Source organism: Hemiscyllium ocellatum, chromosome 5 (assembly GCF_020745735.1).
Source record: "Hemiscyllium ocellatum isolate sHemOce1 chromosome 5, sHemOce1.pat.X.cur, whole genome shotgun sequence".
Taxonomy (NCBI): Eukaryota; Metazoa; Chordata; class Chondrichthyes; order Orectolobiformes; family Hemiscylliidae; genus Hemiscyllium; species Hemiscyllium ocellatum.
The window spans coordinates 86764137-86789033 of NC_083405.1; the positions used below are offsets into that span (position 1 = coordinate 86764137).

Consider the following 24897-nt stretch of genomic DNA (forward strand, 5'->3'; position numbering starts at 1 on the left):
CTTTGTGAGTGAGAAATCATGAGAATCAACGTTTCGGGCATGAGCCCATCTTCAGGAATGAGGAGAGTGTGCCAGGCAGGCTAAGATAAAAGGTAGGGAGGAGGGACTTGGGGGAGGGGTGTTGAAAATGCGATAGGTGGAAGGAAGTCAAGGTGAGGGTGAAAGGCCGGAATGGGGGTGGGATGGAGAGGTCAGGAAGAAGATTGCAGGTCAGGAAGGCGGTGCTGAGTTCGAGGGATTTGACTGAGACAAGGTGGGGGGAGGGGAAATGAGAAAACTGGAGAAATCTGAGTTCATCCCTTTTGGTTGGAGGGTTCCCAGGCGGAAGATGAGGCGCTCTTCCTCCAGCCGTCGTGTTGCTATGGTCTGGCGATGGAGGAGTCCAAGGACCTGCATGTCCTTGGTGGAGTGGGAGGGGGAGTTGAAGTGTTGAGCCACGGGGTGGTTGGGTTGGTTGGTCCGGGTGTCCCAGAGGTGTTCTCTGAAACGTTCTGCAAGTAGGCAGCCTGTCTCCCCAATATAGAGAAGGCCACACTGGGTGCAGCAGATGCAGTAAATGATGTGTGTGGAGGTGCAAGTGAATTTGTGGCGGATATGAAAGGATCCCTTGGGGCGTTGGAGGGAAGTAAGGGGGAAGGTGTGGGCACAAGTTTTGCATTTCTTGCGGTTGCAGGGGAAGGTGCTGGGAGTAGAAGTTGGGTTGGTGGGGGATGTGGACCTGACAAGGGAGTCACGGAGGGAGTGGTCTTTTTGGAACACTGATAGGGGAAGGAAGGGAAATATATCCCTTGCTTGCCCTTCTTTATTTGTGTCATTTGCAAACTTGGCAATTGTACATTCACTGACCTCATCCATGTCATTAAGACATATTGTAAATAATTGGTGTCTCAGCACTGATCCATGTGACACACCATTAGTTATAGGTTACCTTCCTGAAACTAACACCCTTATGCCAACGCTGTCTTTTATTATTTAGCCAAACCTCAATTTATGCTAGTAAATTACCTCCAACACTGTGGGCTATTTATCTCATAAATACCTTCTGAAAATCCCAATATATTGCATTGGGAGGCCATGTTGCAGCTGTATAGGACATTGGTTAGGCCACTTTTGGAATACTGCATTCAATTCTAGTCTCTCTGCTTTGGAAGGATGTTGTGAAACTTGAAAATGTTTAGAAAAGATTCGCAAGGATGTTGCCAGGTTTGGGAGGATTCAAGCTTTGGGAGAAGCTGAATAGGCTAGGGCTACTTTCTCTGGCATATTGGATGCTGAGGATGACCTTATAGAAGTTTATAAAATCATGAGGAGCATAGGTAGGGTGAATAGCCAAGGTCTTTTCCCCAGGGTAGTAAAATGCAAAACTGGATGGCATAGGTTTCAGGTGAGAGGGGAAAGAAATAACACTGACCTAACAGGCAACATTTTCACACAGAGGGAGATGCATGTATGGAATGTACTGTCGGGGAAGTGTTGGAGGCTAGTACAATTACAACATTTGAAAAGCACCTGGATGGGTATATGAATTGGAAGGGTTTAAAAGGATAGAGACCAAATGCTGGAAAATGGGACCACATTTATATTGAATATCTGATCGGCATGGACCGAAGGGTCTGTTTCTGTGCTGTACATTTCTATGACTCTATCTACAGTTTCACTTTATCCATCTTGCTTGTTAACTGTTCTAATAAATTTGTTAGGCATGTTCGCCCTTCATGACACCAAGTTGCCTCTGCTTGATTGAATTACATATTTCTAAATGCTCTGCTATTACGCCTTTTATAATAAACTCTAACATTCTTCAATAACAGATGTTAATCTAACTAGCATATAGTTACCTGCTTTTTTGTCTCCTTTCATTTTTAAATAAAGATGCTACTTTGGCAGTTTTTGAATCTTCTGGAACTTTTCCAGAATCTAAAGATTTCTGGAAGATTACTACCAGTGCATCCACTAATATCTCTGTAACTACTTCCTTTAATATGCTGGGATGTATTCTATCAGGTCCAAAGGACTTACTGGTCTTTCACCCCATTAATTCCCTCGTACTCTTTTTTTCTCTAGTGTGAGTTGTCATATTTATTACCTCTCTTGCTTTTGCCCCTTGAAAATTCAATAATTTCAGAATGCAATTAGTGTCTTCTAGTGCAAAGACTGATGCAAAATATTTATTCATCTACTCTACCATTTCCCAATTCCCATTATTATTTCCCCAGCCTCGTCCTCTTCAGGGCCTATGGTAATGTTGGTTTCTCTCTTACTTTTTATATGTTTAAAGAAACCCTTGCTGTCCATCTTGTCCACCTGCAAATCTACCATCAAAATTTATTTTCCACCTCATTATTATTCTGCTTTTATTAGCCTTTGTTTTCTTTTTAAAAATTTCCCAATCCTCTTTAGGGGTGGCATGATGGCTCAGTTGTTATCACTGCTGCCTCACAGCACCAGGGCCTGGGTTCAATTGGGTAACTGTCTGTGTGGTGTTTGTACATTCTTCCCGTGTCTGTGTGGGTTTCCTTCGGGTGCTCTGGTTTCCTCCCACAGTCCATAGATGTGCAATTTAGGTGAATTGGCCATGCTAAATTGTCTGTAGTGTTAGGTGGCTTAGTTAGGGGTAAATGTAGGTGAGTGGGTCTGGGTAGGTTGCTCTTCGGAAGGTCGGCGTGAACTTGTTGGGCCAAAGGGCCTGTTTCCACACTGCAGGGAATCTGATCTACCATCAATTTTTGCCATATTCTTTTAATCTGATACTATCTTTTACTTCCCTAGTTAGCCATGGTTGTCTTATCCTCCTCCTGGAATCCTTCTTCCTCACTAGATCATATCTTTGCTGCGAGCCATGAATCATTTTCTTAAAAGTCTGCCATTTTTCCTCAATTACCTTTACTGCTAAATCTCTTCCCCAATCCAATCCAGCCAGCTTTGTTTCATTCCTTTGTAATTACCCTTCTTTAAGTTCAGCACAGTTGTTTTGGACCCACCTTTCTCTCTCGCAAACTGATGTTAAAATGTATCATGTTGTGATCACTGTTTTTGCATCAATCTGCCTCAATATACATCCTAAATCCAAAATAGTCTGAAAACTGGTTGGATCCACAACATATTGTTCTAGAAACTGTCCCAAAGATACTTTATGAATTCTTTCTCATGGCATCCTCTACAAAATGACCATCTCATGTACTGTCTTGTTATACACATTCATTATCTCCTGATTTATTCTCTGACCCATCATTTAGCTATTGCTAGGGGACCTACAGAATATACCTATCATTTTTTATTTCTTAACTCCACCCATATGGATTCTACATCTGATTGAAGATCATTTCTTGTTATTGCTTTAATCCATACCATTTAAACAAAGCTACCCCCCAACTTTTTTCCTGTCTGCGTTTTTGAAAACTTGCTTTTCCCTGAATATTTAGATCCTAACTTTGATCTCCTTATAACTATGTCCTACCCTGTATGTGTCCTGTTAATTCATCTGTTTTATTCTTAATACTCACACATTCAAGGAAAGACCCACTAATTCTGTCTTTTTGCCATTTTTTATCCCTTTGGCCCTATTTAATGCTTTTTTAAAAATGTTTGTATATGCTATTCCTTTCTCTCCCAGTTAGGGTGTCATTATACAAATAGCTGCTCTGTAATTCTGCCATCTCCTTCTGCTTTTTAAGCTTATATATCTCTTCTCACAAAGCCTCTCCTCCTGCAATGAATTTAAACCCCTCTCTACAGCTCTAGTTTTTGATTCTTCAGGATACAGGTCCCATCATGGTTCAAGTGAAGCCTATCCCACCAGACCAGCTTTCTTCCACCCCCGTACTGGTGCCAGTGCCCCATGAAATGAAACCCATTCCACCCACACTAATCTTTGTTCCATGCATTTAACCATGCATTACTTACCCTATGCCAGGTAGTAATCCAGAGATGATTACCGTGAAGGTTCTGCTGTTTAATTTAGCTCCTCGCTATTCGATTTCTTTTAGTGAAACCTCCTTTCCAGTCTAACAAATGTTGGTCTCAATGAGGACAACTGCTGGATCTTATCTCTCCCTCTCTAAACTCTTTTCAGCTCTAAGGAGATATTCTTAACCCTGGCGATAGGCAGGCAACACAGTCTTTACAACTCCCACTCAGAGCTGCAGAGAACAATATTTTTCTGTTGAATAATAGCTCCCCTTTCACAACCACACTCCTATTTCCTTCTCCATTTGAAGGACTCCTTGTACCAAGAAACTGTGGTCAGCTCATGTCCCTGCAGTTCTGCTCTTGTCTGCACAGCTTACAATAACATCATAACTATTGGACAATTTCTGGGGCTGTAGCTTCTCAATTTGAAACCCATGGGCCATCATTCCTGCTTCACCTGCAGTTTCACATCCTGACCCTGATCACAGACCAGTACTGAATTACAGTATCTGAAGAGTGTGACCACTCTTTGGGCACAGCGTCCAAGTAACTTTCCTCTTCCTCCATGTGGTGCAATATCAGAATCCGACTCCTCAACTCAGATATAAAGCACCTTGAGCTGCAAACACTTATTACAGATATGTTCACTTGGGATCACACTGATGTCCAGCAACTTCCACATGTTGCAGCAGCAATACATCACCCGTACTGCCACCACTGTCACATTCAACTTAACTTATAAATGAATTGTCAAGATTCTCTGCTCTTTACACTTCACTGTACTGTTTTTAATAAAATAAAAATATAGAAAAAAATGGCATTAATCTAATACTTGAGTAGACAATAGACAATAGATAATAGGTGCAGGAGTAGGCCATTCTGCCCTTCGAGCCTGCACCACCATTCAATATGATCATGGCTAATCATCCTTCATCAGTATCCTGTTCCTGCCTTATCTCCATAACCCTTGATTCCATTGTCCTTGAGAGCTCTATCCAACTCTTTCTTCAATGAATCCAGAGACTGGGCCTCCACTGCCCTCTGAAACAGAGCATTCCACACAATCACCACTCTCTGGGTGAAGAAGTTTCTCCTCATCTCTGTCCTAAATGGTCTACCCCGTATTTTTAAGCTGTGACCTCATTCAGTCCTGATGTTGAAGAAGACTGAGCCCAAGATGTGGAAAGAATGTGTTTATTCCCAGGCAAAAATAAATTATGTAGAGAAAAAGCAATGAGTAGTTCTCCTGACAGCTTGTGGCCTGCAGCTTTTTCAGTTATTAGGTGCCTAACATTCCTGGAGACACCAGATACTAAAACCTTTCAAGAGTTGATGCATTTAGTTAAGGAATATTACCTTAACTAAATCCAAGACTCCTCAAATTCTGAGATGCTATTATTTTTACATAGCAGGTCAAGAATCAGGAGAATCTTTATTGGGACTTTTGACTAAGTTAAGATGACTGGCAGAGGTATGTGACTTTGGTTTAATCTTTAATGAGAGACTGAGAGACCATTTGGTATGTGGGATTAGTGATGTAACCACACAAAAGTGCCTAATAGCTGAAACCCAAACTAGCTATCATTAGAAAATGCAGCAAGTGGAGCATATGAGTTGCAGGGTATTCTAGTATAAGAGAACACCCTCACCAGTCCGACTGAGTTCAGGGAACATCATTTGAAGGCAATTGCTTCGGTTCAATAAAGACTTATCCTGAATAAAGGGACTCTAAGTCAGCAAAACCCCAAAACAAAGCCAAGCCTTGGTCAAAAGGTTAAAGTTTTCTTCAGGATCCAGGCCGGCAAGCCACTGTAGTTGCTGCTGTTATACAGACTCAAGAGAGCAAAAGAGTCCCATTGAGCAAGAGAACTCATAAGCAGGTATCCAGGACAGTGCACACCCTGGAAAGATCACTATATCTGGTTTGAAACAGTTAAATTGCTAAGAAACAAATCAGAACTAATCAAACTAAACATCTCATTAATCGTCACCCAGGTCTAATGGAGGTTAATAAGAGCATGGCGGTTTCAGTGATCACAGAACCTTTCTAATAAAATTCACTCTGGACTTCAACCCTTAAGTTTGCACAAGACCTCGGCTAGGCTGAAAACCTATGCCAGGGATCCTTTATAGATTAAGGGCACAACTTCAGTTCAGGTCTCTTATGAGAAGCAACTGGTTCAGTTACCACTGAATGTAATAAAAGACTTGGGCCCAAGCCTAATGGGACGTTGGTTAAGAAAGATTCACCTTGATTAGCTCAACTTTTTTTTATTAGAAAGCAGCTGCCTGAGTGAAAACCTGATTAAATGCCAGGAGGATTTTCAGGAAGGTCTAGGGACTATCAAAAGAGCCAAGGCCACCTTGCTTATCAGTCAGGATGCAATTCCATGATTATGCAAGGCCCGCCCAGTGCCATTTGCTTTATGGGCAAAAACATCAGAAGGTTGGGAAGCGAAGGAATCAACAAACCCATGCAGTTTCCAGAATGGGCAGCACCGGTGACACCGATTATGGAGCCCAACGGGTTGGAACACCTTGGTGGGGATTTTAAACAAATGGTAAACCACTTTTCACGGCTGGATAAATATCTAATCCCTCACATAGAGGATTTCTATGTAAAGCTGGCAGGGGGACTGTCCTTCATGGAGCTGGGCATGAGCCATACTTACTAGCAATTGTAGTTAGATGAGGATTTCCAAAAGTATGCTACAATTAATACCCATAAAGGTTTGTGGAGACAGTGAGGACTGCAGATGCTGGAGATCAGAACTGAAAAATGTGTTGCTGGAAAAGCGCAGCAGGTCAGGCAGCATCAAAGGAGCAGTAGAATCGACATTTTGGGCATAGGTACCAATATATGAGACTGCCATTTGTGGTACCATTAGCCTGTGCAACTTTTCAGCAGACAATGGAGAAGATTTTACAAGGTCTACCTATGGTCGCCATTTATCTAGATGATGCGTGAATAACAGGGAAGATGAATATGGAGTGTTTTAAAAACTTGGACATAACTCTTAATCATTTTTTCCATGTGGGCGTAGCCTGAATGTATGTTCCAGGCACCCCAAGTGATCTGCTTGGGCTACAGAGTCAACTAGACTGGGTTACATTTATTGGAAGATAAAGTGAGGGCAATCAAAGGTGCCCCACCTTTCATATTTGCACCAAAGCTTAGATCTCTCTTTGAGCTGGTGATTTATTTCAGAACATTCAAACGTAACCTAGTGCTCCTCCTGGCACATTGCATCAACTCTTAAAAAAGGGTCAGCCTTGAAAATGGTTGCATAGCCAAGCCATAGCTTTCTTGGAAGGGAAGAAGCAGCTGTCATCTTGTAAGGCATTGGCATGATATGATACCAAATGAGATTTGGTATTGAAATGCGATGCTTCTCTATAAGGCATTGGGGTGGTATTAGCATGTAGATGGCCCACTGGAGAGGAACACCAAATAGTGTACGCATCCAGGACTTCAACTAATGCAGAGTTGAAGGATATAGAGGGAAGGTTTGGTGGTCATATTAGAAGTCAGGAAGTTCTACTAATACTTTTTACGGACATATATTTGTAATAATAATAGACCACAAACCCTTGCTAGGTTTACCTAAAGAGGACAAAGCAAGGCCGCCTGTAGTTTCAGGCCAAATTCAGCAGTGGGCTCTAATACGAAATGCATAAAAATTACAAGTTGGAACACCAACTGGTGGTGATGGGGGAAGTCATAGGGCTGTCACAACCAAAACCAAAACCATTTTGGACCAATGCAGATGTATTGAGCCACCCCCTGCTGGCAGATATACTGCCATTGGAAGGGTCTGTATTGATATTAAATTTTCTGGGAGAAAGTGAGGACTGCAGATGCTGGAGATCAGAGCTTAAAAATGTGTTGCTGGAAAAGCGCAGCATGTCAGGCAGCATCAAAGGAGCAGGAGAATCAATGTTTCGGGCATAAGCCCTTCTTCAGGAAACTTTCTGGATACACTTTCTGTCACAGCTGACAATCCCACCACTGCCACTTGCGTGGATAATTGTTATGCAGCAGCTTGTTTGAGGTATGCTGTATTTAATTATTTTGGGGCAGCACAGTGACCCAGTGGTGAGCACTGCTGCCTCACAGCGCCAGGGACTTGGGTTAAATTCCAGCCTCAGGCGACTCTCTGTGTGGAGTTTGCATGGTCGTCCCGTGTCCATATGGGTTTCCTCCAAAGGAGTGCAGGTCAGGTGAACTGGCCATATTAAATTTCTCATTGTGTTAGGTCTATTAGTCAGAGGGAAATGGGTCTGGGTGGGTTATTCTTCAGAGGGTTAGTGTGGACTTGTTGGGCCAAAGAGCCTGTTACCACACCGTTAGTAATCTAGCATCAGGTTTTGGATGCAGGACGATCTGGGCCTGACAAAATTGAAACAGCTGGTGGTGATGGAGGAAACCAAAGGGCTGTCACAACCAGAACGAAAACCTTTTTGGACCCGGAGAGACCGGATCAGAGTAGACGATAACGTTATTATGGGGAGCATAAATGAAGGTCCCGAGCAAAGGGTGCTGCCAGATACTAACTGAACTCTACCAAGATCATCCTGACTGACAAATAACAGGAGCATCAGACATCCTGTTCAGTCTGGGAGCAGAGAGCTGAATCAGCATCAATGGCTCTCCACCTGTAAATAAAGGGTGACAGCACATTGGCCTCTGGTGGAGTTACTTCAAGAATTTGGAAACAGGAGTAGGTCAAACACTTTAAGCCCTTTTACTCCAATCCCATAACACTCTACGCCACTGCTAATAACAAATCTATCGTTTTCTGCCTGAAATGGACTCAAAGGCTGACCCTCCACCTTTCTACGTGCAAGATTAACTGTCCTTCAAAGGCAGTATGGGCCAAGTGGTCTCCTATACGATGCCCTGATAACAGACAGGTTCCCCCCCCCCCCCCCCCCCCGGCAGTGGTGGCACCACTGAGGATGAAGGAGCTGGGGTCAGAGTGTGCCCATGTCTTGTGCTGAGAAAGTGCAGAGTGGGTGGTGGGCGGCGGATGGCGCCACAGTACAAGTCGCAGCGCCTGACCGCGCCTCTCGGGTGCTCTTGAGGAAGGCGGAGGGGTTGGCTGGGAGAGGGTTAAAACGCTGAGGGGAGGCTGGTTTTGAATCGAGCTGAGGCTGGAGCTGAGTGCAGGGTGCAGCTGGAGATGCAGAGCGCGGGGTAGCAGCAGCAGCAGCAGCAGCGGCGGGACAACGTTGAATATGGACGGCCTCTTGGTGGGACTGGTGCTGGCGTCCGTCTCCTTTCTCTGAGCGATTCAGTAAATGATGAGCCAGTTCTCCCGGTCCGCCGCTCTCCTACTCTGCTTACTGGGCTGTAATGTGTGGAAAGCGGTCACTAAAACCTTACGCGATCAGCGTGCACAAGGTAAGCGGTGGCACGGAGAGGGAAAGAACTGCCTTGTGTTTTTATTCCCCCCAGTGGGTTTGGGCAATCTTTTTTCTGTCATTTTTTAAAAACAAAAAAAGAGCCCTGAGAGCAGGAGATGGGAACAATAAGCATCGTTTACCCTCTGCTTTTTTAGGGGCTTCTTAGCAATCGTTACATTTTCAAAAGGGTTCGGAATTAGCTGTTTACCCCCACCCGCCGTGAAAATATGATTTTTTTTAAAAATTACAAGTTGCGGCACAAAATTGTAGAATGGTGCAGCCGAGAGGTCACTCATTGGCCACAATCTATTTCACCTCGTTTGTTAATTTTTTAAAGAAAAATCACATCATTGATTTCTTTCAATGGGTGTTTTGATGTTATTTTTATTAAGAGATCGAACACTGAATAATGTTTGAGAGAATCCAAATTGACAATGTTGTTCATTTCCCTGGTTATTCCCAGTTGCTATCGAAGCTGGACGCGTTTCCTGAGCCTCACTTTTAAATCCTCATCTCCAGCGGAATTGTTAAACGCGATCTTCTAACGCGTTTATGTGGAAACGCGAAGCAGCCGTAGACCGATGTAGCAAATGATCGTTTTATTTCTGACATATTGCTGTAGAGCTTTTGTTTTGATAACGATCTCATCAAAATCCAACCACAGTCACACATGCGACGTGGATTCATCCACACATGCAATGTCGGGGAGAAAAATGCAGGAGCATGGAATATATCAATCGGATTGGTTCAAGCTAAAGAATTCATATATTTGGGACGTCCAGGCTATTTTATCCATACAGAAGCGAGGGGCTGAAAAATACAATGCATTTTTAAAGAGATATTTAAGGCCTAGGTGGCTTGGTTTGCCTGTTTCGTGATGAATACTAGTAAAATTGAATCCCTATGAAGCCTTCTGCAAATCTATTCTTCAGAATTTAGTATTGGCATCAATTCTGAATGTTTGCGAATGTGAATTGAGAAGATGAGTGATGCCACAGTTGGTTAATTCTGCATTACATTTCTTCCACGGTAACAATTTAATAGTGATACAGCAAATTACAATGTAATATCCATTTTGGCCATTTCCCTTAACACTCCGAGTGAAGTTAATTATTGTAAATGAGTTTGCAGTAGCACGATGTGCAGATGGGTATCATCTCAAAGATGTTGAATTTCTTGTGTGTAAAGCCATGGTAGTCAGGGTGACATATCTAGGTCATGTATAATGGGATAAAAAAAATCAAATATTTATATCTCCCTAAAGAGAAAAATGAACTGTGACCGATCTTGAGTAAACATATAGGAAGTAACATTTATTGATGTGTTGAGCATTAATTCCCCACACAATGGATGGGTAAATGACTTAGAAGGGTTCAGAGGGAAATGGGTAAATGGGACTAGGTCAGATTACAATGTCTGGTCAGCACTGACAAGTTTGAACAAAGAGTCCATTTCCATGCTGTAAGACTCAATGACTCTATAAATGGCAAACAATTGGGGCAAAACTGCAAGAGCTGCCTAATAATTTCACCTTCATGATGGAATGGAGATTTTTTTAAATTTGTTCTTGAGAGGTAGGAAATTTCTTATTGTCCATATTGTTTTTATTTATATTGCCAAGCCATAGTTAATGCTGAGAAGGCAGCAGGCCTCCTCGAACAACTGATGGTACTGTCAGTAATGGTATGGTAAAGGGACTGATATGACATTGTGTTGAAAACACAGTGGTATGTGGCGAAGTCAGATAATGCTTAACCTGCCGTGACACTGGAATGTCATGGCAACTCAATGGTATAGTTCTTGAAGGATGTAAAGTGGGAAAATATTGTTGAAATTAGCTTAGTTAATGGTAGCAGTGACTCCTGTTCCAACCAGTAGTAGCCATGGTTGGTTGGTGGAGAGAATATTGTGTCCAAGCAGGAGGAACATTGAAACTAGGAACAGGAGTAGGCCATTCGGTGCATCGAGCCTAATTTGCCATCATTCAGTATGATCGAAGCTGATCCTGAATCTCAAGACCATATTCCTACTTTTCTTCCATAGCTCTTGATGCTTTAATATCTCTTAAAAAATCAATCTCCTTCTTGAAATATGTTCAGTGACTTGATCCCCACATCTTTCTATGTAGTGAATTCCATGGATTGACCATAAGATGCAGCAGAATTAGGCCATTCAGCCCATTGAGTTTGTTCTGCCATTTGATCACGGTTGATATGTTTCTGAACCCAATTCTCCTGCTGTATAACATTTGATTCCCTTGCTAATCAAGGACCCATCTATCCATGTCTTAAATACAGTTGAAGACTTGGCCTCCACAGTTTTCTGCGACTGTGAGTTCCACAGATTCATCATGCCCATGCTGAAGAAATTCCTCCTCATCTCAGTTCTAAAGAGTCATCCCAAAGAACAGGAAATGACATCACCATAGGAAATGACATCACCAACCCAAGGAAACCCAAACATATAAATAGAAAGCAGGAAACACCAAACTGCTTCTTCCAGAGACTCCCTGAAGATGTTACCTAGTATGGTGGCAAAACATCTGAAAATGAACCTTCCAGCTCAGCGAGCAAACCTACATCCAGTCATCCCTTCACTCTAAGGCTGTGCCTTCAGGTCCTAGTCTCACTTACTAGTGACAATATCTTCTCCACATCCACTCTAACTAGGTTTGTCAGTATTCTGTAAGAATTCAATGAATTCCTCCCTCATTCTTCAAGATTCCATGTGTACAGAACTATAATCCTGAACTGCTGCTGATATGACAAGCCCTTTATCCCTGGGAACATTCTTGTGACCCTCCTCTAGATCCCCTCCAGTGCCAGCACATCCTTTTGTAGATATAAGGTCAAAACTGCTCATGATATTCCCAATGCAGTCTGACCAGAGCCTTATACAGTCTTATCAGTACACTCCAGCTCTTGTATTCTAACCCTTTCAAAATACTAAATTTGCATTTGCCTTCCTAGCTGCCAACTGAACCTGCATGTTCATCTTAAGAGAATCCTGCTTTAGGGTAAATCCCTTTGTGCTTCAGTTTTCTGAGGCCTTTCCCCATTTTGAAAGTAGTCTATGCCCCTAAGTGCATTACCTCACAATTTCCCATTTTGGATTCCATCTGCCACTTCTTTACCCACTCTCCTGGCCTATGCACGTCCTTCTGCAGCCATCCTCCCTCCTTAATATTACCTATCCCTCCACCTATCTTTGAATCATCTGCAAACTTAGAAACAATGGCCTCAGTTCCTTCATCCAGATCATCAATGTATAACGATATATAAAGCTGTGGTCCCAACAGATAGCACTGTATAATTCCAGTAGTCACTAACCGCCATCCAGAAAGAGACCCCTTTATAACCACTCTCTGCCTTCTGCCAGTCAGCTAATCCTTTATCCATGCTACTGCTTTACCTGTGACACCATGGGCTCTCATCTTCTTTAGCAGATTACAGTGTGGCATCTTGTCAAAGGCCTTCTGGAAATCCAAATAGAGTCTTGTCCATTGGCTCTCCTTTGTCTGACTTGCTCGTTTTTTCGTCAAAGATGTCTAACAGATTTATTAGGCATGATGTACCCTTGATGAAGCCGTGCTGACTCAGGCCCATTTTACCATGTACATCCAAGTATTCCACAGTCTCATCCTTAATAATGGACTCTAACGTCTTAACAACAACCGAGGTCAGGCTAACCAGCCTATAGTTTGCAGTTTTCTGTCTCACTCCATTCTTAAAGAGATGTTTGCATTAGCCATTATACAGTTCACTGGGACCCACCCTGACTCCAGTGATTCCTGAAAGATCAGTACCAGTGTCTGTACAATCTTATCAGTTTACAACAGGATCTTGACCAGGTGGGCCAATGGGATGAGAAGTAGCAGATGGAGTTTAATTCAGATAAATGCGAGGTGCTGCATTTTGGGAAAGCAAATCTTAGCAGGACTTATACACTTAATGGTAAGGTCCTAGGGAGTGTTGCTGAACAAAGAGACCTTGGAGTGCAGGTTCATAGCTCCTTGAAAGTGGAGTTGCAGGTAGATAGAATAGTGAAGAAGGCATTTGGTATACTTTCCTTTATTAGTCAGAGTATTGAGTACAGGAGTTGGGAGGTCATGTTGCGGCTGCACAGGACATTGGTTAGGCCACTGTTGGAATATTGTGTGCAATTCTGGTCTCCTTCCTATCGGAAAGATTTTGTGAAACTTGAAAGTGTTCAGAAAAGATTTACAAGGATGTTGTCAGTGTTGAAGGATTTGAGCTATAGGGAGAGGCTGAACAGGCTGGGGCTGTTTTCCCTGGAGCCTCGGAGGCTGAGGGGTGACCTTATAGAGGTTTACAAAATTATGAGGGGCATGGATAGGATAAATAGACAAAGTCTTTTCCTTGGGGTTGGGGAGGAGTCCAGAACTAGAGGGCATAGGTTTAGGGTGAGAGGGGAAAGATATAAAAGAGACCTCAGGGGAAAGTTTTTCACACCAAGGGTGGTACGTGTATGGAATGAGCTGCCAGAGGAAGTGGTGGAGGCTGGTACAATTGCAGCATTTAAGAGGTATTTGGATGGGTATATGAATAAGAAAGGTTTGGAGGGATATGGGCCTGGTGCTGGCAAATGGGACTAGATTGGGATAAGATATCTGGTCAGCATGGACCGAAGGGTCTGTTTCTGTGCTGTACGTCTCTATGACTCTATATCCTAATAATCCTACCTGGTCTGGCTGATTTAGCCACCTTCGCACCTTCCAGCTTTCTCAGTACCTTTTTCTTTGAGATGGGCTCTGCAATTACCTCTGCTCCTGATCCTCTGGAAGTTCTGATGTGCTGCTGGTGTCTTCCACCGTGAAGATTGATGCAATGTACTTTTCCAGTACCTCCACCATTCCTCTGTTCCTCATTACTACTTACCTGCCTCATTTTCCAGCGGTCCAGTGACTGCTATCTGAGTTAAACTGACATGACACCAATTGTTAAAGTTCACTTGAGAATGTAACTTTAAAAAAGTTCTGTGATTTACATATGAAAGAACTGAAACCAACATGTTTATTCTAAAGGATGAGAGACTTAACAAACAATCCAGGACTTTGTCAATATATAATTTCAGTTACATCACACTAAACCTTTGCTATAAATTCTGTGTTGTATGATCTTATACTCCAAACCCACCTGATGAAGGAGCAGTGGTCAAAAAGCTAGTGCTTCCAAAAAAACCTGTTGGACTATAACCTGGTGTTGTGTGATTTTTTTAACTTTGTACACCCCAGTCTAACACTGGCATCTCCAAATCATGAGTTAAAAGATGTTTCCTCATCTCAGTCATAAATGACCTCCTCTGTATCCTGAGGCTGTGGCCCCTGGCTTTAGACTCCCAACCCGGGGAACATCCTCTCTGTCTATTGTCTGTGTAGCCCTGTTATATATTTCATCAGATCTCCTCATTCATTCTTCTAAACTCTAATGATTACAGGCCTAGTTGAAACAATCCCTCCTCATATGGCAGTCCTGCTGATCTCTGGTGTCAGCCTAGTGAACTTTTGCTGCCTTCCTCTTTGGCAAGTTTATCCTGTCTTACTGGAGACCAGTACTGCACACAATACTCTAGGCTTTGGTCTTACAAAACCCTTATATATTTGATGTAAGGCAATACTTTGAATTCAAATCCTCATGCGATGAAAGCTGAAATATCATTTGCCTTCCACTTCAAAGCACATGATAGTTGCTGCATCTGGTGTGAGGATCAGTAGTCTAATCTGGAGTAAACTGAGGCCTCTGGGCATAAACCTAAAGTCTGTAAACACAATAAATGTCCCCTTTCCCATTGCATGCTCTGGGAGGAGGGCACCACTGGAAAATAGAGTAACCTAGCAAACTAATGGAAATACGGATAATGATTAGTGATTCACATTATCGTCATCGATGAGACAATGTGCTTTGGTGCACACCAGTTGTAGAAAACTTGGATTGTGTATTGGCAAGCATAACTCTCTTGAGGGAAAATTCAAAATAGTGGAAAAACAAGTTTTTGGTTCCAAAGTGTGTTCAAATATCCCTGGTTGACTGTAGAACATAGTGCATTTCCTTTTCATTCAGTGGTGAATGAATAAAATGTTGAAGACCCACTTCCAATTCAGTGCAGCTGAGTAGATAAAGATGGCATGTAGAAAATTGTCAGTCAGAATCTATGTCTCTGACTGGGTCATTTCACAAATCCTTTTATCTCTTTGAGATGTAATGAGGTCACCTTGAAATACCCAAGCAGTATGATTCTATTTTGAAATGGCTTACTTTTAAGAAAATATCCATCATGCTACAAGAATCTCTGTATGTTAGTGTCTATGTACAAGCTATGTTTTTGTGGTAGAAAATAAATTACTGGTGCAATTCTCTTCAGGCAATAGCATAACATGTATGATGGTAAATCAGAAGGCCATTTTACACTCTGTTATGATCCCAACTGATGGTAATAATGAGTATGATTTTTTTTCCTTTCGGGAGTAAAAGCTGACTTGATTATCATAAGTTTGATTTTTGCATAGGGCCATAACTCATAGAAGCAGGAGTAGGCCTTGGCCCAGAGTCTGTTCTATCATTCAATGAGTTCATGGCTGATCTGATAATCCTCAAGTCCATTTTCTTGCCTTATCCTCATAACCCTTGATTCCCTTACTAATTAAAAATTGCTGTCTCAACCTTGAATATATATCATGATCAAGCCTCTATAGTCCTCTGCAGTGAAAGATTCCACAGCTTGACTCCCTTCTGAGAGAAGAAATTTCATCTTATCAATGTCGTAAATGAACAGCCCCTTGTTCTGAGATTATGCTCTCTGTTCCTAGACTTTTCTATAAGAGGAAACAAACATTTCTCATCTACCCTATCAAGCCCCATAAGAATCTTATATTTCTCAGTAAGATCTCTTCTGATTCTTCTAAACTCCCATGAGTACAAGTCCAACCAAGGTAACCTCTCCTCATAAGATGAACCTTCCAAACTTGGGCTCAACCTAGTGTACCTTCTCTAGCCTGCCTTCAAAGCCGATATATCTTTCCTTAGCTAAGGGGACAAAAATCTGTTCAAAGTATTCCAGCTGTGGTCTGGCTAACGTAATTTACTGTTTTAGCATGATCTTCCAACTTTGCAGTTATTGCTTACCAGTTATGAGGTATCTCGGATGCTGGCTGACCTGCTGTGCTTTTCCAGCACCACACTTTTTATCTCTCAAAGGACAGTCAGTCTTCAGAACCCTTCAATACAGGAGGCTGGAGAGGCTAGATTCAAGATTGAGGCAGATTTTTAATCAGTAAGGGAAATATGGGTTGTGAGGGTAATGTAAAAAAAATGGTGTTGAGGATTATCATATTAGCAAAGATCTAATTCAATGGTGACATAGATTCGTTGGGCTGAATGTAGTCTGCTTTTATGTCTTTTGGTGGTTAGTCACTGGATGTAGTCAAACAAGGCTGCCAATGTTCTTTTAACAAAAGAATACAAGTTTTTTTGCACAAAATCGAAATAAGTAATAGCTATGGGAACATATGATGAGGATTAGGTCTTTCAACCCATCGAGCCAGCTTCATGACTTAATATGATCATAATTGCTCAAACATTTCAATGCATTTTTACCTACGCTACTCCCATAACCCTTTATGCCATTAATAATCAAAAAAATTTCAACCTCTACTATAAACATACTCAAAGACTGAGATAGTACAGACCTCTGTGGTGGAGAATTTCAAACATTCATCATCCTCTGAATGAAATTGTTTCTAAATGGCATCCCCCTTATTTTTAAATTGTGTTTCCTGGTTCTAGACTCCCAAGTCAGGGAATGCGTCTTACCTGCATCTACGCTGTTTGCCTTTTAAGTGTTTTGCAGGTTTCAATAAGATTTCCCCCCTCATTCCTGGAGTGAGTAAAGATTAAACTTGCTCGATCGCACTTCATAGATCAGAACAAGTCTAGTGAACTTTTGTTGCACTTTCTCTATGGCAATGATGGCTTTCTTGAGTCAAGGAGAGTAAAACTGCACACTATATTCCTGTTATGATCCAACCACATAATATAAAATTGAAACAAGACTTCAATACTCCTGTATTCCAATCCATTAGTGCAGTTTTGTCTCCTTATCTGAGGAAAAATGTTCTTACTATAGAGGGAGTGCAGCAAAGGTTTACAAAATTGATTCCTTGGATGGCAGGACTCCAGTATGAGGAGAGATTAAGTCAGTTAGGATTGTATTTGCTGGAGTTTAGAAGAATAAAGGCAATATCATTGAAATCTATAAAATTCTAACAGGAGTAGACAGGTTAGATGCAGGAATCACGTTCCTGAAGGTGGATAGTCCATGACTAGGAATCAGTTTAAGGATAAGGGGCGATTTAAAGATTAAGAGGCGAAGAAATTTCTTCAACCAGATAGTGGCTAATCTATAGAATTCACCATGACAGAAATTGAGTGAGGCCAAAATATTGTGTTTTCAAGAAGGAGATAAAGTTCTTATAGTTAAAGGGATCAAGGGATATTGGGCGAGGATGTGATTAGGATATGGAGCTTATTGATCAGTCATGATCATAGTGAATGCCGAGCAAGCTTGAGAAGTCAAATGGCCTACTCCATGTTTCATTACTAATGCACTAACATTCTATTTCTAACTTTGGTATTGATGATCTAGAGACTTATTTTCAGTTCTGGAGGCCTAAACCTCTTTTCTGTTGTGGAGACCTAATTTTCTTCTTGATTCTTAAAGCCTGAGAGCTTCATAAAATCTCTCAGTCTGGAGACTTTGATAATTCTAAAAGACTGACCTTTTGATAGGATGAAACTTTCTGTGTGCTGGAAGCTGATTCTTCTGGTCTGAAGCCAAACCTCGATTGGTTCATGGTCTATTTTCTGTGTATGTTGTAAAAATCCATCTTTCTAACACTTAACAGTTAAATCCACAGCCAACCTACTCTCTACTTTGCTTAAAACACATGCTTTATTGGAAATAATTTATTTAGTTCACTGTTTCAAATGACTTTCTGACCTCTCTCAAAAAGATACGTTCACTTACCTGTTCTACCTTTACTTTAACATCCAAATTCTGAAATGATAATATACAACTTTATTACAGTTCTACCTGTTTTTCCTTTCCCATTTACTTCCAATACTCATTTCACCCCATTACATGGGAATGATGGGAAAATTTGGTCCTTGAAAGCCTGTGAAAAATTAGTGATGGGAGCAGTAAATGAGAGAAGTCAGCCTTGGTTAAACAAGAGATAGAACCAGGACAACGAGTGTGCTGGCATAAGTGGCATCGTCACCCTGACCTTCAGCTACTGTTTTTATCTCTGAAAAGGAGCCCTATCATGCTTTCTTGATAAAAGCTATATTTCTATACAACTGCTTCACTGAGAGTGAAGTGAAAGTAAATGTTAAGAATAACTAGAAACATATAGCAAATGTGTCAGGCTGTGTAAAGAGAATAAACATGTCAATTTTTCAGGTTGGGTCTTCCTTTGCAATTGACAAAGTGTATTGTCAGAATCAGAAAGCAATTGAAATTTGAGGGGGGAAGCAATAGAGAAATGCACAGAGTTTTAATATATATTATATAAAAGTGATGAGGATTGGAATGGAATTGTGCAATATATAATCCATTAAATAATTACCTGAAATATTAAAATAATTTTGAAAATAGGTTTTAGAAGCTTGGTATCAGATGCGAGTTGAAGTGGGTTTGAAAATAAGATATTGGTAATATTATTTAGACTAAAGAGTTGTAGAGTATCTCAGAGAGATAAGAAGTATTATTCCTGTAGTTTATATATTGAGCTTTAAACGTGCAGCATTGAATTTAATTTTGCCCATTTTCAAACACCCAAGTAATTCTTAAAATGTTTCCAATGTGATATTTCTCTATTATTCATGCTTTAGCCTTCTCAATGAATTTCACGTATTTATATTTGTTTTAATTATGACGTCAGTTGGGAAAAATATTCTCATGAGAATGCACTCAACTCTTCTAGTAGCATTTTTGCTCTTGACTGAGAAGGTTGTGTGTTCAAATCTTACTCCAGAGACCAGAGTACATTATCTAGGCACTTCAGTGTAATGCTGAGGGAGTTTGGCGTTACAGAAATTGTTTTTCAACTGAGTTGAAGTAAAACCTCATCTAGTCTCTCAAGTAGACCTAAATGATGTCATGGCAGTTTTCAAAGAAGAGTAAGAGAGGTCTTGTAGGATCCTGGCTGATACATATCCCTCAATCAATGCAACTGGAATAGATTAATCAGCTGATTGGTCTTAGTCTATGATATTTGTGTTACAATTGCTACTGAAAGTAAAAAATGAGGTCTGCAGATGCTGGAGATCACAGCTGCAAATGTGTTGCTGGTCAAAGCACAGCAGGTTAGGCAGCATCTCAGGAATAGAGAATTCGACGTTTCGAGCATAAGCCCTTCATCAGGAATAAGAGAGAGAGCCAAGCAGGCTGAGATAAAAGGTAGGGAGGAGGGACTAGGGGGAGGGGCGATGGAGGTGGGATAGGTGGAAGGAGGTCAAGGTGAGGGTGATAGGCCGGAGTGGGGTGGGGGCGGAGAGGTCAGGAAGAGGATTGCAGGTTAGGAGGGCGGTGCTGAGTTGAGGGAACCGACTGAGACAAGGTGGGGGAGGGGAAATGAGGAAGCTGGAGAAATCTGAATTCATACCTTGTGGTTGGAGGGTTCCCAGGCGGAAGATGAGGCGCTCCTCCTCCAGCCGTCGTGTAGTTGTGTTCTGCCGGTGGAGGAGTCCAAGGACCTGCATGTCCTCGGTGGAGTGGGAGGGGGAGTTAAAGTGTTGAGCCACGGGGTGATTGGGTTGGTTGGTTCGGGCGGCCCAGAGGTGTTCTCTGAAGCGTTCCGCAAGTAAGCGGCCTGTCTCACCAATATAGAGGAGGCCACATCGGGTGCAGCGGATGCAATAGATGATGTGTGTGGAGGTACAGGTGAACTTGTGGCGGATATGGAAGGATCCCTTGGGGCCTTGGAGGGAAGTGAGTGTGGAGGTGTGGGCGCAAGTTTTACATTTCCTGCGGTTGCAGGGGAAGGTGCCGGGGGTGGAGGTTGGGTTGGTGGGGGGTGTGGATCTGACAAGGGAGTCACGAAGGGAGTGGTCCTTGCGGAACGCTGATAGGGGAGGGGAGGGAAATATATCCTTGGTGGTGGGGTCCGTTTGGAGGTGGCGGAAATGGCGGCGGATAATACGTTGTATGCGCAGGTTGGTGGGGTGGTAGGTGAGAACCAGTGGGGTTCTGTCTTGGTGGCGGTTGGAGGAGCGGGGCTCAAGGGCGGAGGAGCGAGAAGTGGAGGAGATGCGGTGGAGGGCATCGTCGATCACGTCTGGGGGGAATCTGCGGTCCTTGAAGAAGGAGGCCATCTGGGCTGTGCGGTGTTGGAATTGGTCCTCCTGGGAGCAGATGCGGCGGAGACGAAGGAATTGGGAATATGGGATGGCGTTTTTACAGGGGGCAGGGTGGGAGGAGGTGTAGTCCAGGTAGCTGTGGGAGTCAGTCGGTTTATAATAGATGTCTGTGTTGAGTCGGTCGCCCAAGATAGAAATGGAAAGGTCTAGGAAGGGGAGGGAGGAGTCTGAGACAGTCCAGGTGAATTTCAGGTCGGGATGGAAGGTGTTAGTAAAGTTGATGAACTATTCAACCTCCTCGTGGGAGCACGAGGCAGCGCCGATACAGTCATCGATGTAGCGGAGGAAAAGGTGGAGGGTGGTGCCAGTGTAGTTGCGGAAGATGGACTGTTCCACATATCCTACGAAGAGGCAGGCATAGCTGGGGCCCATGCGGGTGCCCATGGCAACTCCTTTAGTTTGGAGGAAGTGGGAGGATTGAAAAGAGAAGTTATTCAGGGTGAGGACCAGTTCAGTCAGTCGAAGGAGGGTGTCAGTGGAAGGGTACTGGTTGGTGCGGCGGGAAAGGAAGAAGCGGAGGGCTTTGAGTCCTTCGTGATGGGGGATGGAGGTGTACAGGGACTGGATGTCCATAGTGAAAATAAGGCGTTGGGGACCGGGGAAGCGAAAATCCTGGAGGAGGTGGAGGGCGTGGGTGGTGTCCCGAACGTAGGTGGGGAGTTCTGGGACTAAAGGGGACAGGACCGTGTCGAGGTATTGGGAGATGAGTTCGGTGGGGCAGGAGCAGGCTGAGACAATGGGTCGGCCGGGGCAGGCAGGTTTGTGGATTTTGGGCAGGAGGTAGAAACGGGCGGTGCGGGGTTGTGGGACTATGAGGTTGGAGGCGGTGGATGGGAGATCCCCTGAGGTGATGAGGTCCTGGATGGTCTGGGAGATGATGGTTTGGTGGTGGGAGGTGGGGTCGTGGTCAAGGGGGCGATAAGAGGAGGCGTCCGCGAGCTGGCGTTTGGCTTCAGCGGTGTACAGGTCAGTGCGCCAAACTACCACCGCGCCTCCCTTGTCTGCGGGTTTGATGGTGAGGTTGGGATTGGAGCGGAGGGAGTGGAGGGCTGCACGTTCTGAGGGTGAGAGGTTGGAGTGGGTGAGAGGGGTGGACAGGTTGAGTCGGTTGATGTCACGGCGGCAGTTGGCTATAAAGAGGTCGAGGGCGGGTAGGAGGCCTGCACGGGGTGTCCAGGTGGATGGGGTGTGTTGGAGGCGGGAGAAGGGGTCGTCAGAGGGTGGGCGGGAGTCTTGGTTGTGAAAGTAGGCACGGAGGCGAAGGCGGCGGAAGAATTGTTCAATATCTCGCCGCGTGTTGAACTCATTAATCCGAGGGCGTAGGGGAACGAAGGTGAGGCCCCTGCTGAGGACTGATCTTTCATCCTCAGAGAGGGGGAGATCTGGAGGGATGGTGAAAATCCGGCAAGGCTGGGAGCTAGGACCTGGTGTGGGACTGGAGCTGGAGCTGGAGCTGGGGGCGGGGTTAGGGGCGGGGACAGAGATCGAAGTAGGGGCGGAGTTGGACGTGGTGACGTTGCTCGACGTGGGGGCGGGGTCACCGCCCTCCTAACCTGCAATCCTCTTCCTGACCTCTCCGCCCCCACCCCACTCCGGCCTATCACCCTCACCTTGACCTCCTTCCACCTATCCCACCTCCATCGCCCCTCCCCCTAGTCCCTCCTCCCTACCTTTTATCTCAGCCTGCTTGGCTCTCTCTCTTATTCCTGATGAAGGGCTTATGCTCGAAACGTCGAATTCTCTATTCCTGAGATGCTGCCTAACCTGCTGTGCATTGACCAGCAACACATTTGCAGCAATTGCTACTGAAAAAAAATTTGAAGGCAATTTTATTATTTGAGGAATGAGTTTATCTCAGCAGGCTGATATTTGGTGTGTGTGTGTGTGTGTGTTTTCATTTTGTTTAGGGATCGTTTCACTTAGTCAAAAAGTGTGGTGCTGGAAAACCACAACTGGTCAGGTAGCAACCGAGGAGCAGGAGAGTTGACGTTTCGCTCATAAGTTTTTCATCAGGAATGAAGAACTTATTCCTGAGGAAGAGTTTATGCTTGAAACATTGACTCGCCTGCTCCTTGGATGCTGACTGACCAGCTGTGCTTTTCCAGCGCCACACTTATTGACTCTGATCTCCCAACATCTGCAGTCCTCACTTTCTCATGTTCCACTTAATTAATTTTTAAGAAATATTAACACAATTCTCTCTTAATTACTTTGGGTAAGTATGTTTGTTTTTTAAAAGAAATCACCTTTTTAAATGATCTGTTAATGAGCAGAAATGATATTTCAGAACTAAATGGCAGCACACTTTATACATTTCACTTTTAACTGAAGGGGACTAGGATTTCAAGTGTTATTTAAAATTAAAATATTTTGGGAAAAGGCCTGAAGACAAAAAGTGCTGGAGATCACAGCGGGTCATGCAGCATCCATGGAGAGAGAGCGAGAGGAGAGAAAGCAAGCCAATGTTTTGAGTCTAGAGGACTCTTCATCAGAGTTGATGTGAAGTGTGGAGGGGGCAGCATTTGTGCAATAGTAGCAGCGTAGAGAGTGCTGGGGGAGAAAGGTTGCTGATAGTTGGGATTATGTGATGATAATAATGTGACAATGGCAAAACAACAGTGTGCCTAACTGTCAGATTGGAAAGAACAGACAGTCCAACTGGGATGGGGGAGGGGAGAAAAGATATGGTGACAGAGAATGTAACAAGCAAAGAGCAGGAATGGGAGTGGGTTCATAATTTGAAGGTGTTGAACTCAATATAAAATCCAGAAGGCTGTAAAGTGCTTAGTCTGAAAATGAGATGTGCTTACTCCAGTTTGTGTTGTGACTCACTGGAGCACTGAAGCATGTCGAGGTCAGACAGGTTCACCTGCCTGTCCTCCAATCCCTTGTTTACTGTATCAAAGACTCCCAATGTGGTTTTCTCTACATCAGTGAGACCAAATGTAAACCAGGGGAACATTTTCGCCAAGCATCTCACCAAGGGCCAGCAACCAGTCACCGCCCATTTCAATTTCCCTTCCCTCTCCGATATTTCAGCCTTGGCCTTCTCCATTGCCATAGTGAATCAGACCGCAGATTGGAGGAACAACACCTCATCTTCCGCTTGGGTAGCCTACAGCCCGAAGGACTCAACATTGAGTTCTCCAATTTCACATAACCTTCCCATCCATTCCCCAACTCCCTCTCCAGTCCCACCTCTCCCCTTCCATTCAGCCTACTGACACTTCCTTCCAGCTACCAACCAAATTCATTTCTCCCATCAACCAAACAGGTCATACCCACCACCTGTATTCACCTATCTGTACATCACCACTCTGACCATCTCCCCTCCCAAAATCCTTCATCCGCCCCTTTTATCTGAAGCTCCCCTTACTCCCACCTCCATTTCTGAAGAAGGGTTATACCCTAAACATCAACTTCTTCAGCTGCCGATTCTGCCTGGCTTGCTGTGTTCCTCCAGCCTCTTGCTTGTCTACTGAGGACAGACAAGTGGGCAATGTGAACTGTGGACTGTGTTAAAATGATTGGTTATGGGAAGGTCAGGGTCATGCTTGTGCATGCACTGGATTTGTTCCACAAAGCAGTCACCCAGTCTGCATTTGGTTTCTCCAATGTAGAGTAGACAACATTGGGTGCAGCATATAGAATACACAAGATTGAAGGAGGTACAGGTGAAATGCTGCTTCACCTGTAAAGACTGTGAGTGGGGAGGAGGTGAAGGGGCAGGTGTTGCACCTTCTGTGGTTACATGGGAAGATGCCACAGGTGAAGGGGCTAGTGTTGGTGATGAAAGTATGGACTAGGGTGCCCAGAGGGAATGATCCCTGCAAAATACAGAAGAGGAGTGAGGGCAAGATGTTTGGTGATGGTGTTCTGCTGGAGACGTCTGAAATGGCAGAGAATGATCCTTTGAATGCAGAGGCTGGTGGGACGAAAATGAGAGGAATCCAATCACACTGTTGTGAGTGATTGGAAGGGGCAAAGGTGGAAGCACAGGTGGTAGGTCTGATGCAGTTGAGGGTCGTGTCAACCACCGTAGGTAGGAAACCAAGCTTATGTAAGATGGAAGCCTGTCAGTAGCGCTGTTTTCAAAGGACACATCATCCAAACAGGTACAATGTAGGCAAAGGAACTGGGAGAATGG

The 24897-nt window shown here is 43.6% G+C and overlaps 1 protein-coding gene across 2 annotated transcripts in view; it reads left to right on the forward strand.

Moving 5' to 3' along the window:
* Positions 1 to 9033: 9033 nt before the first annotated feature.
* The window catches only part of fam171a1 (family with sequence similarity 171 member A1), a 194931-nt gene continuing 179067 nt past the window's right edge, over positions 9034 to 24897 (forward strand). Inside the window, exon 1 of one of the 2 annotated variants that reach the window (XM_060824942.1) lies at positions 9034 to 9313. In XM_060824942.1, coding sequence (XP_060680925.1) covers positions 9211 to 9313 — 103 coding nt within the window. In that variant the 5' untranslated portion in view covers positions 9034 to 9210. The remainder of the gene's footprint in view (positions 9314 to 24897) is intronic. The other variant, XM_060824944.1, reaches the window with a different exon arrangement.